The 18,654-nt window shown below is 33.5% G+C and overlaps 1 protein-coding gene across 3 annotated transcripts; it reads right to left on the reverse strand.

The window, feature by feature from the left end:
* Positions 1–1,138: 1,138 nt before the first annotated feature.
* On the reverse strand, positions 1,139–17,108 carry LOC115209912 (magnesium-dependent phosphatase 1). Of its 3 annotated transcripts, XR_004998326.1 has the most exons (7): positions 16,590–16,717; positions 13,212–13,269; positions 9,104–9,214; positions 8,858–8,965; positions 4,890–4,975; positions 1,665–1,875; positions 1,139–1,599 (listed from the first exon to the last, which is right to left on the reverse strand). XR_004998326.1 is itself a non-coding variant. In XM_029778512.2 (6 exons), the coding sequence occupies exons 1-6, from the start codon at positions 17,091–17,093 to the stop codon at positions 1,772–1,774; spliced, it is 486 nt and encodes a 161-aa protein (XP_029634372.1). In that variant the 5' UTR covers positions 17,094–17,108; the 3' UTR covers positions 1,139–1,771. The 3 variants fall into 3 exon arrangements, 2 of the variants coding, with proteins under 2 accessions (XP_029634372.1, XP_029634371.1); XM_029778512.2 differs by lacking the exon at positions 16,590–16,717 and adding an exon at positions 17,075–17,108 and having other exon boundaries at positions 1,139–1,875; XM_029778511.2 differs by having other exon boundaries at positions 1,139–1,875.
* Between the last annotated feature and the right edge of the window lie 1,546 nt (positions 17,109–18,654).

The following is an 18,654-nucleotide window of genomic DNA, read 5'->3' on the forward strand; positions in this document are numbered from 1 at the left end:
TCTTTAGAAATCGTTAAACCTAGCAGGTGAAGACTAAAAACTAGAGAAGACTGTAAGACACAGAAGTAGGAGTATCATCAGAGTCCCTGTAACGATTAATGGAAAGAAGTTTAGTTTTTGTAAGAAGGACAAGAGGAACTTGGCAATTTAAATTGATTAAAACATTAACTGGAGATATGCAATGGGCTGTGTATTTTTAATTCTTGGTAAGAATGATAACTCTGGATATGTTTCAGTTGTATTAGACTGTACTTCACTGACATAACAGACCTTAGAATAACTGAAAGAATATAATTTTTACATGAAATTATTCACTGATTATGTAATATAATCAACTGATGCTGGAAAATTTCCCAGGGAATACACTTCTTGAAAAGAACTGTCATTAATGCTTAATGAGTTTTTTTTTTCTAATTATGGATACATTTTGACTAAAACTCCTTTTGAGCCAACTACATTGTTAGCCTGCACTTAACTATATGTTCTACATAATAGCATCCCTGGAAAAATTTCTATTGTAATTATTTTAAATTGTCTTATAAGTCATCCTAAAATCTGTTAAGTACACGTTAGAGTATATATTACTGAAAAAATCTAAGACTGAAACAAGTGCAAAGTTGTTACTGTACCTACCACATATCAGACTCACTCCCTATAGGATATCTTCATGAATATTCAGTTAAAATTTCAGACTTCCTTCTTTTATCATTCCTGACAAGTATTGTTTCTAATGCCATTTTGCATTTTTTTTTTTGTTTAATTTGATTAAAAATTATACCTTGTGTAACTTTGCACTAAACTATATAATATAGTGCGAATGGTATATCATATGCTTCTACACAACTCATTGAAATTGAACTTACCTTACTCTGCTATGAACTCTCACAGAGCTTGAACTTTCGATTCAGTATTCAAATTTTATATATACAGGGTGTCCAGACAGTTTTGCCTGATTGTATATGTACAGTAAAATAAAAATCAGGCGAAGCTTTCTGGACACCCTGTGCATATATTTATATATACATAAATAAACTTGGAGTAAAAAGTTTCCACAAAATTTTCTCAGCAAACAAACATGTATTACTATAAAACTTGAGGCTAATTTTTGACCAAAAGCAAGGTGTTATTTTATATTTCATTGGTAATAAGTTGTTAAAATCAACATAACATATTTTGCAACATTGTAAATCTTCACAGTCAATCAATCCTTCTTGCAGGAAGCATTTTAAGGCCAATAATGAAAGATCTGAAAAAAACAATGTTTTAACAGCACTCTTAGCTAAAGCCTGAGGTAGATCAGATATACTGAGATTATAGATGCCCATAATATATTTAGCCATGTATTGTTTGATTTTCAGCAGCTAAAAGGAAAAGAATAAGAAACAAACACAGTGTATTCACAAGGACTAAAAGTACTGAGACATTAAAATGTTTCCATGATAAACTACAAAAATATAGTTTAAAATATTCTATTGCTTTCAAGAAGATAAGTACAAAAACAAATGAGTTCATTGCATTTTAAAAGTTAAATTTATTCTTTTACATAATAAATATTTCATAAAAACTGAAAACATATGTTAAGGTCTGATCAGGTTGGTTTTAAACTTCAGCCATTTTCATCCAGGCAAAATTCAAATTTGAATGCAACATGTATATAACAATATGTGCTATAGTAAACCTTCATTTTTTGTATAAAAACAGAGGATGAAAGGATTTTGCAAAAGTCTAACATTAAATAATAGAAACAGTTACAGAAGATTTCCATAAAAGGCTAGGATGCAGCTTTTTTCTTGTTTTCAGCAAATTTTTTTAGTCCTTCTTCCATCACTTCTTTAGTAACTCCAGTATTCTTATGTACATGAATTGCTGTTACACCTACAAAATTTTAAAAAAAACACAAACTAAATATATAATCTTTTTCCTTTCCATCTATTAAATATTCATAGTATTATTTCCTTCCCATCATCAACTCCCACCCAGTACAAGTTAACATTTTCATTGCAGTTACATTCATATATGGTTAGTCCAAGTATTCCCTTAATACCACTTGACTAACACTGCGTTTTTGCAACAAACTTAACCACTATACAGGGATCCTACTTACCTTCCTTGCAATTTATGATTATCCCTCCCTATTTACTTTTTTGAAGAAGCATGATTTTGTTAGTTAACTATGTAGGTTCTAACCACTAAGTATACACATGCTTAACCATCTTCTTCCAGTTGCCTTCATTGAAACGCCATACAGCATTCAAAATTACCTTAAAGTTCTTAAATTTATCTACAAGAATGAGATTCGGTCAGCAAATAGTGAAATCTGTGATTAAAGCCTTCAATAATAATCTCTAATTTTAACCTTTGTCAAATGGTGTCCTACACTACATCAGTATGTCAATAATATTACTGTGGTGTCTAAGGTGGTGAGCTGACAGAATCATTACCACACCAGGAAAAATGCTTGGCAGTATTTCTTCCCACTTTACATTCTGAGTTCAAATGGTTGACTTTGCCTTTCATCCTTTCAAGGTTGATAAAATATGTACCAGCTAAGTAATGGGGGTCGATGTAATTGATTTACACCCTCTCATGAGATTGCTGACCTTGTACCCAAATTTGAAACCATACTGTTAGCATCTAGTTTGAATTCAAGAATATCATCCGATATTTCTTGCTTCATTACTGTCTTTTCTTATTTCTTCTTTCTTATACACATATAAAAGAATAACAACAAAACAAAAAAAACATACATATGAACCTTTCTCATATCTGCAAAGATTCTACACACACCACTTAATGAAATGAAGGAACATAAAGAAAAAGTCTTTAGTATGATGAATATAAAACACAGCAGTTTTCTTTTCAGCCATCAAATGCTTCCTTTATTTGAATTGGCAACTAATTTTCTCTCAAAACTATACTCTATCTTTGAAAAAGGAAGACACATGGGTAATATAGCTCTAGATATATTAAATCTGGAGACAAAAAGGTGGAACAATAACAGCTGGAATATCTTCTCTCATGGGTTTAACTGGTCAGAGATGACCTTGGGCTAAACAGCAACAGGAGCTAAATTTCAAAATATTCCTACAAATTCCAGAGGAGTTTGCTGAGTCCATAGCCTTCATTTCACTACTATCCTATGATTAAACGGTTCTTGCATCTAGGACACATGTCATGCTCTGACCTAGTTCACATTGCTTCTGTGGCCACCACCAAAAACTATTGCAATACTAGAAATAGCAACAAAATCTTCCTCAAATCATACCCTTCCATTTTACAAAAAGATGAAACAGTAGATAACATGGTTCTAGATACAGTATCAGAAATTATAGCTGGAATGATACTGATCACAGAGCTGGTCAAAATAGACAAAAATAATAATAGGTTGAAGAGAAAAAATATCTTGTGTATATATGTTGAGAATAATATATACATGCCTGAGTGTGTGTGTATGTATAGGTGAAAGTGTGGTATATAGATGCAGGTATGGCTGTGTGGTAAGAAGTTTGCTTCTTAACTACATGGTTCCAGGGTTTGTCCCACTGTGTGGCACCTTCGGCAAGTGTCTTCTATAGCCCTAGGCTGACCAGAACCTTGTGAGTGGATTTGGTAAATGAAAACTGAAAGAAGCCTGTTGTGTACATATATATAAATATGTGTGTGTGAGTGTTCTTGTTTGTTTGTCCACCACTACTTGACAACCAGTGTTGGTGTGTTTACATCCCTGTAACTTAATGGTTCAGCAAAAGAGACTGATAGAAGTACTAGGCTTTAAAAAAATAAGTCTTCTGTGTCAAATTGTTCAACTAAAACCATTCAAAACAGTGCCCCAGCACTAGAACAAGTAAAAGACACCTTTATAAACTTTTGCAAGGAAAAGATTTCAGCTTGCTTACTTTCTGATTGATGAAAGCAAATCAAAACTTTGAAGTCACTATCAGCCTTTTCCTTTGTAAAAGTTCATAAATATGAAAAGTATTGAGTAATCTTTCAGTTTAATGTTAAATTGTTTTTATATATAGCTTGATACAAAAAACAAACATTAATACGTGTGTGTGGATGGCATATGAGAACAGGCATAACTGAGTGGTCAAGAATTTTAGTTCAAATCTTGAAATCTCAGACATGATCACACTGCATGATATCTTAAGCATGAGTCTTTTATGACAAACTCAGTTCAAACTACGTCTTGTGAGTGAGATTAGATAAACAGAAACTATGTAGATACCCATTCAATGGACTGTGCCATCTTTGTCATAGTGCTATGTTGATTCTGTCTGAAAATGTCTGGAATACTCAGTTGCTTACTCTATAACACTGTGTAACAAATTTTTTTTGTCTTTGGTCAGTAAGTGTTATTTCCTATTTGCTTCAATCTAGAAATAAAAGGAAATGACTACTATTACCTTCAAACCTTGCTTTTGTGACCTAGACATCAATAATTTGAAACTGACCTACTTTCCATTACATTTCAGGTAGATTCAGTGCTGAGTTACAGAAATATTGTTATAGCAAACAGTCTGCTCAATACTACAGATTTGCTTGACCTTAACCACTTGAGCATGTCCTTTAGTGGCTATCATGTGGAGGAGGGTATCATAGTCATATGCTGATAGGAATTATTTGGCATTTGAATAAATGGAACAAAAGTAAATTTAGAAGGAAATATTAGCCATTTTCCATACTTTCTAGGGGTAAGCAACTAGGAAATAACAGTCACTACCCAAGGACAAAAATTGTGTTACACAGTGTAATTCAAAGGAGAATCAATATTCATTCATGCAAGATCCAGTTTTGTTTTTCTCTTTCACATGTTAAGACACATACACAAAAACATGCATGTAAAAATGAAATGATGAAGCAATGAATTTATTAAAATATATTCTTACCTATGTTACCAACAGCTGTTACATTCCTCCCTTCATCATCAAAGAATAACATATCTTCATATGGGATGTTGCTGTGTTTATGAAACCTTGATAGCAAAATAAAAGACTTTTCTGTGAGGTTGTCTGTTTTCACCCCCTTTTGATTCTATTAGCTTTATTTTATTAGAATATAATATAAATAAAATGGTATAAGTCTAAATGGTTGGACTCATCACAAACTGAAATTGCTGCTAACAACTGGAATTTCTTCTTGAGTTAGTAAAAAGTTATGTGAACTTAATCTATTGAAATAAAGTCTGCATTTTTCTCATAGCATGGTTTATAGTGTGTGTGTGTGTTTGAGTAAAGGTTTACATACATACACTGACTGCAATTATTGCTGAGGCTACCCACAGGACAGCCCTGGTCTCTTAATCATGCTCAATGCATCCAGGACCACACTATCTCATGTTTCCTTTTATAACAAATTAGAGCATAATGTGAGAGATGCAAGCTATTTCTAGTAAGCAGTAAGCTGAGTGACCATATAAAAGTTCCCTTGTTGGATTGCGATGTGTCTGCGCATGTGCACAAGCAGGGCTATGCAAACACACACAAGCCATATAAGCAAGGTTGTATACATTTCCGAGTCATGATCTTAAGCCATACACTGACATTTATCATTTAAAGGTTATTCTCAGAAAGTAGGTTAGTTGCCCTTAGACCATTCATAATGACTCAGACTGGAGGTCAGGGATAACTTGTGCAACAGTGACATGATTGAACATCAGTATAAAAGTCTGCAGGTTGTTTAGAATAAAACATGGGCTAATTCTGAGAGAGAAATATTAAAATATAAATATGAGCCAAGTGTGTGAGATACCATGCTAGAAGTAATGGCAGACGTTGTGTACTGATAGATACATTTGTAAGTGATATGGAGGTAACAAGTTCAAGCAAACAAAGACTGTGTGTAGAATGGTTTGTGTTACGATAGTGTACATCACATTAATAACCTCAGTGTTAGAGTGATGTATACATTGGTCTTCACACCACTATAAGCCTACAAAAAGTTATACAGCATTGGACCATTAGGACTTTTCTATCAGATAATTGGGTTTTCCATGGGAGGAAGGAGTAACAGGTAAGGAAGATGACCAGTTTTATCAAACCTTTGTGAGAATTATCTCAAAGGAATATCCAACCGAGATATTGTATTGATCCCTCTTATCTGCACCAACGCAGCATAATTTTGCCCTGTTGTCCTATCAGCCAGTACTCCCTCTCATCACTCACGATTACCTTTATCCACCTCTGATATTACCAGTCACATCTTTCGATTCTACTCTGAAATATTCATGCCTTTCTTCCATCATATACTCTTTCTCCTTCCACTCTCCTAACCATTCTAGTTTCTCTCCCTGTTTAAAAGAGCAAATGTACACACTCTAGGTTATTCACTCTAATTCCAGCCTTCTCAATTACCCTTTTTGTTGTCATTGCTCCTTCTCCTATTCCCTCAAATTAGACGCCATAACATACTGAGCACTCTTTAACACCGTACTGGTGCTAGGAACCTGCCATGCTCCCTCCATAGGTGAATAATGAACAAGACTACATTTCTAATGATGATGCCACAAAAAAAAATGTGAAGTGTTTGACAAATGAGCAAAGAAACTGTAGAAACCAAGCCAAATGACGTGTGTGAGCACCAGCCTTTAGGATAGGAGTAGATCTCATTAAAAAATGATACAGAACATGAAGACCCATCCCACCCCTACCAGCACAAAAAGCATACATAATGATGAAAATAAAGGTATTTTAAAGGCCATGATTGTAAATATCATTGTGTGTGTGTGTATTATATATATAGAGAGATAGAAAGAGAGAGAGGGGCAATTATGCAGCTAAATAAATTAAATATATCAAATATAATAGTTTGGGTATGAAATAGAAAATATGTATATACGTATAGATGCAAAATGAGAGAAAGCAAAAGCTGGAGGCTTTCAGATGATGAATTTATATTAATAGGTTCAATTTACACAGTGAAAATTAACAGAGTGGAAGAATATATATATCATCATCATTTAACATCCGCTTTCCATGCTAGCATGGGTTGGACGGTTCAACTGGGGTCTGGGGAGCCCGAAAGCTGCACCAGTCCAGTCAGATCTGGCAGTGTTTCTACAGCTGGATGCCCTTCCTAACGCCAACCACTCCAAGAGTGTAGTGGGTGATTTTATGTGCCACCGACACAGGTGCCAGACGAGGCTGGCAAACGGCCACGCTCGGATGGTGTTTTTTTATGTGCCACCGACACTACATAATAATAATAATAATAATGAAATTATTGTATACAGTGCTCAGGTGCATCACAACTTGTCAGAAAGTGCATATAAAGTATATGCAGTAATGTACAAATATCTGGAAAGCGAACAATGTATGAGTCAGATACATGCTTCTATATAAAAACAACTTATAAACAAGAGCAAAAGAAAAAATTCTAATGCCAAATATGCCGAAAACAGACTTAAATCATCAATAACCATATAATTCATCACTGTAAGCACAAATTATATGGTCATTGACGATTTATGTCTGTTTTTGGCATTAGAATTTTTTCTTTTGCCCTTGTTTATAAGTTGTTTATAAATTTAACCTCTAAAGGTATTTTTTAATATGCTGACCATTGATAGAATTTTTTTCGAAAAATTTTATCCTATATTAGATGTATATATATATACTGCAAATGTATATACTATTTCAGTTTAGACTTCACAAAGCCAACCAACTAGCTGGCTATGTTCTGTTGGGCCTGACAAATTTCAAACCAGAAAAAAATTTAAACCAAGGTTTATCATTAACATAATAATGTTTGAACGAAAAGTTCTGTTAAACAGAGATAAAATGAGAGCCAGTTTGAAACAATGAATGCAGAATGAAGACAATGAACAAGAAGAAACTTGTGAAAGCTGACAGAGCTTCTATGACAGTAAATTTCACACAATGGTAGAAGCTTGTTTATACTCAGAGACTGAATTGTATTCAGATCCAGAGGAGAGACCCAGTACTTCAGAATAATACAAAAGTGAAACAACATGGTAAAAAAACCTGAGAAGAAATGAAACAAATAAAAGAAAAAGAACCACAAAAAGTAGGGCCTAGATATTTCTTTAGAGAAATGTCAGCTTACCAAAATAAAAGAGAAGCAGAGTTTAATGTTCCTCACAGTACTTAAAACTGAGATAGTGTATCAGAACAAATGAAGGTATTTTAAAAACGAAATGTGTCTTAAATATCAGCATACTTGTTATTAATGGTAATACAAAGAGAAAAGTTATTAACTAATGGATATGACAAATATGTGAAATTAGAAAATATTAGGTATGAAAAGAAGGATACTTCATAGTATATGGATCCAACACATATCAACAAGAATAAAAGATATTAGAATAATGAATGGTGTCAATGATGTTGAAGATGATAATGTTGGAAGTGGTGGTAGGTTTTGATACAGACATGAGAATCTCTGAAATTGATCAGATCATGAATTCAATATGTAGAAGGATTCAGAAACAGCACTAGCAATTTATGATAATCTCAGAATGCTTTATTTTAATATTAATAGAAGCTACAGTCTTATATGTGAGGGATATAGTTGGTTATCTTAAGATCTTTCCATACTAATCACCAAAGAATGAAAAGCAAAATTAATTTTAGCAGAATGTGAATGTTGACTGTAGAGGGTACCATTTTTGTCCTCTCTGTTTATTTTTATTCTCCAACTTAGTCTCTGAAACTTGTTTATATTTTCTCATAACTTTGTTTTCAAATTCAACCATCTAAATTTTCTCTATTGGAAAACAAAACAAAACAAAACATTATACCTAAATTTATACAAATAACTGTCATATTGAAAAGGTATGGAGGTATGATATATGTTACTAATAATGTTTTACAGGAGAAATATTAAATGTAATACATACTGGGAAAAATGAATTGTTTTATCTCCAGGATAAATCTCAGAAAATTCAAAATATTTACTCCAGTTAAATAAATCCATCAACTGCTTTGCACTTTTTATTGCACCTGTTCTAGAGAAATAAAAAGAAGAATTCAACAGAAAATTCAGATATTTCTAATGAAAAAATTACATTTGGAAGTGATTTTTATAAATAAAAATAGCATATTTGACCACATGATTAATCCAGAAATATAATGAACTGAAATACCTGGAAGCAACACCAAGCTTATAACCTTCATTTTGAAGGGACTGCAACACCTCTGGAACTTCAGGGAAATGTGTCACATGGTCTCCAAGGGAATCATATACTTTATCCTTCCTAATAAAAAAGAAATTCAAATAATTATCATATACAGGTTTGACAAAGAATGGAAAGAAAATTTATCTCACCTTTCAATACATTTATGCAAAATTTAGCTACTTGTCAGCAGTAATTCAGTTGATCCAGAATTAAAGAGAAAATCTGACAGCAATAACTGAATTACATTGCCCCGTGTTACTTAACAAAAAGTAAAAACTAATACTTTTCCTCTATCAACTGCATTTGTAACAATAGATTTTGTTTTTACACTTAGTCTAAGGCAGTGTTCCATAACCGGTATACCATGACACACTGGTGTGCCAAAGACAATGCTAGGTGTGCTGCAGTGTAACCTGAATATAATTTTTTTCCCTATACTTTTAGTTTAGGTGTGCCACCAAATTTTGAAAAGAATATAAGCCTACTGCTAGTGAAAAAATGTTGCAGAACACTGGTCTAAGGGAAGGACAGTGTTCATAATCTTCACTAGTCTGCAATACTAGTGATGCCAATATTTTTTATCTTTTATCTTTTACTTATTTCAATCATTTGACTATGGCCATGCTGGAGCACTTGCCTTGAAGGGTTCTTAGTCAAAAAATTGACCCCAGGACTTTTTTTAAAGTCTAGTACTTATTCTATTGGTCTCTTTTACCCAACTGCAAAGTTACAGGGATATAAACACACCAAACCGGTTGTCAAGCAGTGGTGTGGGACAAACACAAAAGCACACACACACATATATATATATACGATGGGCTTCTTTCAGTTTCCATCTACCAAATCAACTTCAGATCTGATTGAGCAGGCCTATGGTTCGAAATATTCCAGCTATGACCATTCCTATCTTTGTAGAAGTATGTTTAACTATATCATTCAATGTATTCTTTCCTTTCTTAAGACAGAAAAGTGTAATTTGAGGGAGATTCGACTACTATTTCTATCAGTTCCATGTAGAGGCTTGCTTATTAACTTGACAAAACACAGTAGAGAATTATATTTTAGCAACAGAGATAGTATCAAAACTGAGAGATCTGAGAGAAAATGCTTATCCCAACTTAAATATGGATGTTCTGTTAGAACAAACTATACTGTGGTAGATACCATGAGAGAAATTCATATTGGCTTTTGGTGCTAAATGTACTCTTGTTTCTCTTCTTTTTGCCAGTCTGCAGTTGTTTGTGAAGAGTGCCTCTCCAGCTGGTTCGGTCGGCTGTGAGATCCTCCCAGGAATTGGTGTTGATGCCAAGTGCCTTCATATCCCTCCTGCAGACTGGCAAAGAGAATTTGAGGGTGGTGGCGGCTGAAAACTGAAAACTGAGCCCGCAGAATAAAAATGACAGCCAACAGACCAGATTCAACTTATAGATTCATAGTGACCGGATTCAACGTATAGGTGTGACCTCTGCAAATGAGACTGCCACTCTCGCATCGGTCTCTACAGCCACAGGAGGCGTTGCAAAAACTGAATAGACAACTCAATGGACAGATGACATCATCCATGGTCAGCCACGACCGACGGAGGCCCTAGTACTCTTGTTTACATCACTAACAGAGATATAGATCCCTGCCACCTCCAGTTCTGAGACCACCAGATCGTGTGATTTTGTCCTTCCTTGGTTTTATCAATGATGGACATTCAACTGCTAGAGGTAGCAGCAACTTATCTCCCAACCAGCAATATATAGAAAAAGAGTACCAGAACAGGTGCTGGTGTTGCAATTAGCCAGTGTGTTTGTTAAAAAATATATATTAGTGACAGAGAAGAAATATTTATCTTCACTTAAACATGGACGTTCTACTAGAACAAAGTATACGGCAGTAGATACCATCAGAGAAACTCTCATATTGGCTCTTGGTGCAAAATGCACCCTGTTTATATCACCTCCAGCGCCAAGACCACCAGATCACATGATTTCAACTTTCTTTGGTCTTATCAATAATGGATGTTTGACTGCTAGAGGTAGCAGCAAGTCATCTGCACACCAGCGTTATATAGAAAAGCAATGTCAGGATGGGTGCTGGTGTTGCAATTAGCCAGTGAGCTTGTTAAAACATATATTAGTGATATAAATAAATGTTCCTTCTCGAGCCATGCCAGGCTCATAAGGGCCGGTTTCCTGGTTTCAGTGGCGTAGAAATTCCCCACCTGAACGGGACGCCAATCCATCGCAGGATTACTCCTTTTGCCAGCTGAGTGGACTGGAGCAACGTGAAAATGAAGTGTTTTGCTCAAGAACACAATGCATCACCCAGTCCAGGAATCGAAACCACAACCTTACGATCATGAGTTCAATACCCTAACCACTAAGCCACATACCTCCACATATTAGTGACATAGATAGTATTAATACTGAGAAGATATACTTATACCCACTTAAGCATGGATGTTCTGTTGGAACAAACTATACTGCAGTAGATACCATGAGAGAAACTCTTATATAGATTTTTAGTGCAAAATGCCCTCTTGTATTTATATAGCTAGTGGGAAAACAAATCCCTGCCACCTCCAACACTGAGACCACCAGATCATGTGATTTTGACCTTTCTTGGTCTTATTAATGATGGATGCTCAACCACTAGAGGTAGCAGTGACTCAGATAAACAAGAGTGTATTTTGCACCAAAAGTCAATATGAGAGTTTCTCTCACAATATTTACTGCTGTATAGTTTGTTTGAATAGAACATCTACGTTTAAGTGGTGATAAATATTACCTCACAGTAGAGAAAGTTAGTGTAGGAATGAGAAGGAATAAGTTGTGATAGCTAAACAATATCAGGATGCTGTTGTTTAACCTAGGTTAGTCTTCATCAAACCAGCTATTAATCAAAAATATCCCAGCTTTGACCATCAGAATTTTTTTATTCAGGGATAGTCTGTGTAGCATTACATTATCCAGTCTATCTTTTCTTCTTCTTTTTAAAGATAGTAAGATATGGTTGGGAAGGAGATTTAGCTGCTACTTCTAGCTGATTGAGCAACCACATAGAGGTTCATTGTTAGTTGGACAATGATATAGTTGCGGAAATGTGGAAGAGTCAATACTATGGCTGCAAGAGTTTAACAATATTCCAATTATGAAAGATACATAAAAACATTATTGCGAAACAACATAAAAAATCATGAAAAGGGGTTGGTGAATAATGTAGTTAAGAAAAGTTGGAACATAAATCTTTCTTTTGTTTTTTTTGTAGAAACCAAATAATAGTGCAGTTATGGAAAACAACATTTAAGAGACTACAGGTGACACAATCATTTTTTATTTTGTACAATTATTCCTGTTTGTACAATTTTTTCCTTAAAACATCAGTAGGTTCAAGATGATTTGTAATCAGTTTGAGGAAATTACAAAATAATGGAATTTTTTTAAATATAAATCTAAGAAGTCAATAAAGCATGTAAACAGGGAATGTGAAGTCATTTACAGGTAAAATACATCTGTTAAGGCAAGTAAAATAATTAAGAATAAGAGTTAATTTTCTTTTCACATTGCTTCTGAAAAGAAAAGCAATGGTAACCCATCTCATAAGATTCTTTTATCCTTTGAATCTAAAAATGAAAAGTATGAATCTAAAATTAAACGACTAAATATTTACAAAGAGTTGTTGCTTTTAAGGTTATAATTTTACATTATTTATATTGATTCAATCACTGACCACTTTTGCATGTCTTTTATCTGGATTTTAAATGCTCTTAATCTGGAAATCTAGTCTGGAACTACACACATAATGAGGAAGGGCTAAGACAACTAATGAAGTTATAAGTATTGTAAATAAATGATCCCAAAATGAGGTTAATAATTTACTAAATTATAATCTTAATCTAAAATTGTTAGCAAACAGTGGAATCTAGTACTTCTAGCAACTGAAAAAATGAAAAATAGCTAATAATTGAAGTGAATATACAACATAACATTGCTAAAAAGTGAACAGAATCTAAAATTGGTAACTAAATACACAGAAAGACAAACAATAGAATTATCCAAATTCAATATTTATACAAGCCATATCTTACCTTAGTTCAAAAGGCGGAGAAACATGTGTGTCAACCCAGAAAGGCCACAAAGTATAATCTATTAAAAATACAATTCAATACATAATGATAATGATGGTGAAAATAACATCAAGTTTTTGATTAAGTTTAGCATTTTGACATTCAAAGTAATGGTTATTTATTCACATTGTTCTGAATTAATCATGTATTATCTTGTAGCTTTGAGATTTTGATGAGTTAATTGTTAATTTTTAGAATGATATTGTTGGCCAGATTTAGTTTATTTAAGCATAAAAGAAGTAGGGTTAATATTTTTTGGAAGAAACTTAAAGATTTTGAAGAATCAAGATCTTTTCCAAATCCTTTCAATAAAAAACTGGAATAATTTCACTTGAATTGAAATCATGTTCAGTAAGAATTTACTATCCAATCAAAGCACTTTCTTCATTATGAGGTAAGTTGTTTAATAATATAGATAAACACTTTATACTAACACTGTAATACTTAACTTGAATAAGAGCATTACCAGGCTTATGACACTGAGCCATTAGAACTTTTTATAAAAATAATCATGTCTTTTCTCTTATGGTCATTTCTCAATGTATCTATTTTTTCTCAGAAATAAGAATTAGGCTGAATATATTGGCTAGTTTAACACAGTCACCTGACCCTTGAGAATCTTTAACAGAGTTTATTTCATTGCAAACATACTACAGTTTGAAAAGATAGTCAGTTGATGTTCAGCCTTCAACTATCTTTTCTTGTGCAGTGACTCAGAAGGTGGAATCAATTTCCCAGCAGAGGCTTTTTGCCAGACAAAACTGTGGTCCAAAAACATAGATAATGTCATGAGTGGCAGGGACACATAGCCTCATGTACTCTTCTCTCTAAATTCATGATATCCCAGTGTACACAGGATTTCGAGAGGCCAAACACAGCTACAATTTGCAGCAGGACTGCTCCTAGAAAGTGTAGTGATTAGCAGTAACTCATGAAATATTGTTTCCATTTCCCTCCTCTACCCAAACCATAAAGAAGTTTATTAACATGAACAAGACAGTCAGTTGGACAATTATCTCCCCTTTACACTAATCTCTGTGAAATTTTTATCCTATTCATTCCAGAAACAAAAATCTCAGAAACAACATCTAACACATACATATTAATCTACCCTCTGTCAACAGCACCAAAATGCAAATACTACACACATCTAGTAAAGAGTATTGTACTGTGTATAAGCAATAAACAACTAAGGTTCTCAAAAGAAAAGCCTCTCAATTTCTGATGATTTCTCATGGCAATCACATACCTACACAATTTTGTTGAATCTGCATCACAAAGATTAAGCTTCCTCAGAAATAGAAACTATGTCTACCCTGAAAAGTTGTTGACCTTATATGAAACTAGCCACAATATGACAGCTCCACCTGCTAGAAATAACAGCAAAATCGCCCTCGTATCACAATTTACTGTCTTACAAGAAGGAATGATGCATTGATATTGTAATCCTCAATTAACTATGCCTAAAAAAAATGGGATGGTCATGGCTGGAATAGCTTTGATCATAGGTCTGCTCGATGTGTAGTGCTCACATATTAGCCGTAGCACTTCAGTACTACACAAACTTTCTAGACTGCATTCAAAGAAGGCCATTTGACTGATTAACAGAAACTCAGCACATTGCACGCACTAGACCACACATACTATTTCTTCTATAAGTCTCTTTTACCATTATAAGAAATGTATATTTTCATTTAAACTTGTAAGATCCATTCTACCCTCCACATTCATTTAATGTACTCAGCTATCTTGCTGTGCTTAGATCTAACCCAGTGATTCTCTACTGGGGTTCATATGGTCCCTGGGAATCCATGCATGCAAATAGTAAATTGGGTAAACATAGAAGGGTTTCAAATTAAGGATCCAGGAAAAAAAAATTGCTTTAGAAGTATTTACTGCAAGAAACAGCTAGATTATTTTTTCTCTAATGTCTTACATAGTTCAAACTACACAGTTTGAACTACACAAGTTTATGTGTGATGAACAAAATAGAAATTTTGAAAGAATTATCATTAATACTAGTTTTTAAATATCGAATGACTATAGGGGGTCTACCAGAATAAAACAATCAAAAGGAGTCTACAAATAAAATATGGTTGATAACCACTGATCTAACCCAATAATTTCCTCTAAAGATAGAATTCATAGGCATCCCAGGACAAGCCAATTTTTCTTATAGATATTGGTTTCAAATTTTGATACAAGACTAGCATGTTCGGGGAAGGGGGCTAGTTGATTACATCGACCCCAGTATTCAACTGGTATTTATTTTATCAACCCTAAAAGGATGTAATTTAACGTCGACCCTGGCGGAATTTGAACTCAGAATCTGAAGATGGACGAAATGCCGCTGAGCGTTTTGCACAGTGTGTTAACAATTCTGCCAGCATGTCGCCTTTAATTTTCTGTAATGGTTTCAAATCTGAAGACGAGCGAAATGTTGCTAATAAATAAATACCCTGATTTTTAGCACAGAAAGAAACGATGGTAAAAATAAACAAAATACTTCTATACAAGATGGTGATTATAATAAAACAAATGAAATTTCATAAACTAAGTTACTATTTCAACTAATAGCATGTCTACATAGAAGGATAATTAAAATACATATAGCTTCTGTTTAAATTTTTTCGTCTATTAAAATAACATTTTGCTGTCACTAAGCGTACAAAAAAACCGAAACTACACTGGTTATTTATACCTACAATACGATTTATTTCTCTTTAGAACAATATATGTTTATCCCTTGTTACAGACGATTAAAACGTAACATTCAAGATATCTGTCAAACCGCATTTAACTTTCACTTTTGTTTACAGAACACAGAATTTTAAACAAAGGAAATGTTCACAAATGTCAAGGAAAATTTCTGGCTAGTGACTGAGCACTAACCACACCCTATATCATAGTACTTTTATATTACAAAACAAAAACTACAGGAACAATTACAGAACATTTAAGGAGACCGAGGCTCTACTGTTAATATCACTTCTAATCTTCAGTAATAACAGAAAATCCATGAAATAACTAAACATTTATAGAATTTTCATAGAAAGAAACAGTAATTGTATTCGAGCATGTTTACAAACGAACATTATGAATCCGAGATCGCCGGGTAAGAGAGGTTAATTACAAAGCAGTTATATAACAGGACTATACGCACACACACACACATATCCAAGGAAGTAGGTAAGCGTGCGAATGAATAAAATATTTAATCTATAATTATCATAATAACAAAATATATTTTTGTTTGTTGGACTAATGATGAATGGATTATATATATATATATATATAACCATTTTGTAATATATAAATAATAACAATACCATACTCTACCTAAGTCAAATACAATAAGCTTTGGTTTGTCTACATAGGACACCGCCATACCGGACACATGTTGATAACTAGAGAACGAGAGTGATCTCCCTTACGTTATATCGCCAACATCTTAACCTCAAACTCATATCGAACAAAATTATTGCAAAACTTAGTTTTTTTTTAATAAGCGAACATATTATATTTTCTTCCTTTTTACTACACAATGTGAGAAATATGAATTTTATAGTTATGAAAAAAAAAAAACAATGGAAACTATTTTAACATTTTTAACGAAATATATTTTCATAATAAGAAGTTTTCAATTATTTATTTAATCTAATATTGTTGCTATGCTCCGTTACTATGTTCTATTACTGCACATAATTTCTTTGCGTAATACGTTTTAAAATATCTTCTGTTTGGCATGTGGGCAAAATCGGTAACTGGGGCATATTGAGTAATTTCTGATTTTTTTTGTTTGTTTTTTGTTATTTTTTTCTTACCTGTTTGAAACCATTGCATTGCAAATATTGCAACATCGTTTTCTACTGTTCCATCATCTTTGGGAATAAAAATTGGTCAGGATAATTGTTATTGTTGTTGCTGTTGAATTTGAGGGAGATGGAAACACGGCTGACACTTTTTCAAGAAATTTTTCCTCAACTTTGACTCGGTTGCAACTGGGATTAAAATATCTGGATAATTTAATTTTTGGTGTCTAACAATCAATATTCCAAATCAACCTTTTCTCACACTTATGTAATTTGATAGTTTTCAGTTTTCAAAAAAAAAAAAAAAGTCTGTAGTGGGGCAAAATGTGTAATGGCTGACTTCAACCACTTTTTTTTTTTTTTTTTTGCAAGGTACTAAAACATATCAGGAATAGAGACACTCCCGCAGATCATGAAGAAGCTATAGATAAGATTTTATGTTGAGGTTTTAGATTTATCTGAGTTTCGTTAATTTCATATCATGTGCCATTTTTCCATGCTCCTCTTTCATTTGACCTGGATATTTAAATTCTTTTTTTGCACTTGTGATCTTCCCGATGTGTATGAGTCTTTTTCAAATGTAATTTACAGTTGTTTCAGTTTGTTATTTTTTAGGTAAATTTGCACTTATCTCGTTCCATGTAACAAACATGGTCAGAATGATTTAGAGTTTATCAGAGGAACATTGACAGGAGAATATTGACAGGAGCAAATAACAATAGAAGCATCATTAAAGGATATACCGATTCAACCAAAAGATGTATATCTAAAAGAAGTGATTGCAAAATTAACAAACTTCACCCACCATTTACGATGGAAAGCCTTATTCTACGATAAAAGTAGCCAAACAGAGATTATCAATCACAACAGCAAGGATTTTACCGAGGAAATTTTAAAACCTAGAAAAATACCCCCACCAAATAGCTGCCTAGACGCTTTTGCGAACGAACTATGGGATACTATTAGGAACCTAAAATTTAAGCGACATCCACTAAGGAATAATACTTAAAGGACCTTCTACTCAAACTGAAATCGCAAAAGGGAATTATTGTACACTCCGACAAAACCAGGAACTTATATAATTTGGATATTAATTTATACCACCGGCTGTTGCATAAAGAAATTACGAAAAAATACAAAATAGTGCCTAATAACACTTTAAGAGCTATGAACCTATCCGCCAAGAAGATTATGACAAACTACAACTTAGAAGAGAAAACTGAGCCTTTCGCACCTTCCAGACCCCGCATAACAATTAGGGACCACAAAGAAAAATTCTTAACAGACACGAAAGTTAGACTAATCTGCCCTAACAAATCAGATCTATGCAAGCTAAATAAATTAATCTTAGATTAAATATGTTCTTACCATAAAAACAAGATCACTCTCGAATTATGGTCAAATACCCACGACGCCCTTAACTGGTTCTCCAATATACAGAATAAAAATAGTTAGAAGTTCCTACAATTAGACAGACAACTACGACTCATCAATTAATCTTACGGTTCTAAATAGCGCTCTGACTTTCGCTAAAAACATACCAAATTTGACAATGAATGGAATTAAGGTAATCATAGAAGCTAGGAAATCTA

Source organism: Octopus sinensis, linkage group LG3, assembly GCF_006345805.1.
Source record: "Octopus sinensis linkage group LG3, ASM634580v1, whole genome shotgun sequence".
Taxonomy (NCBI): domain Eukaryota; kingdom Metazoa; phylum Mollusca; class Cephalopoda; order Octopoda; family Octopodidae; genus Octopus; species Octopus sinensis.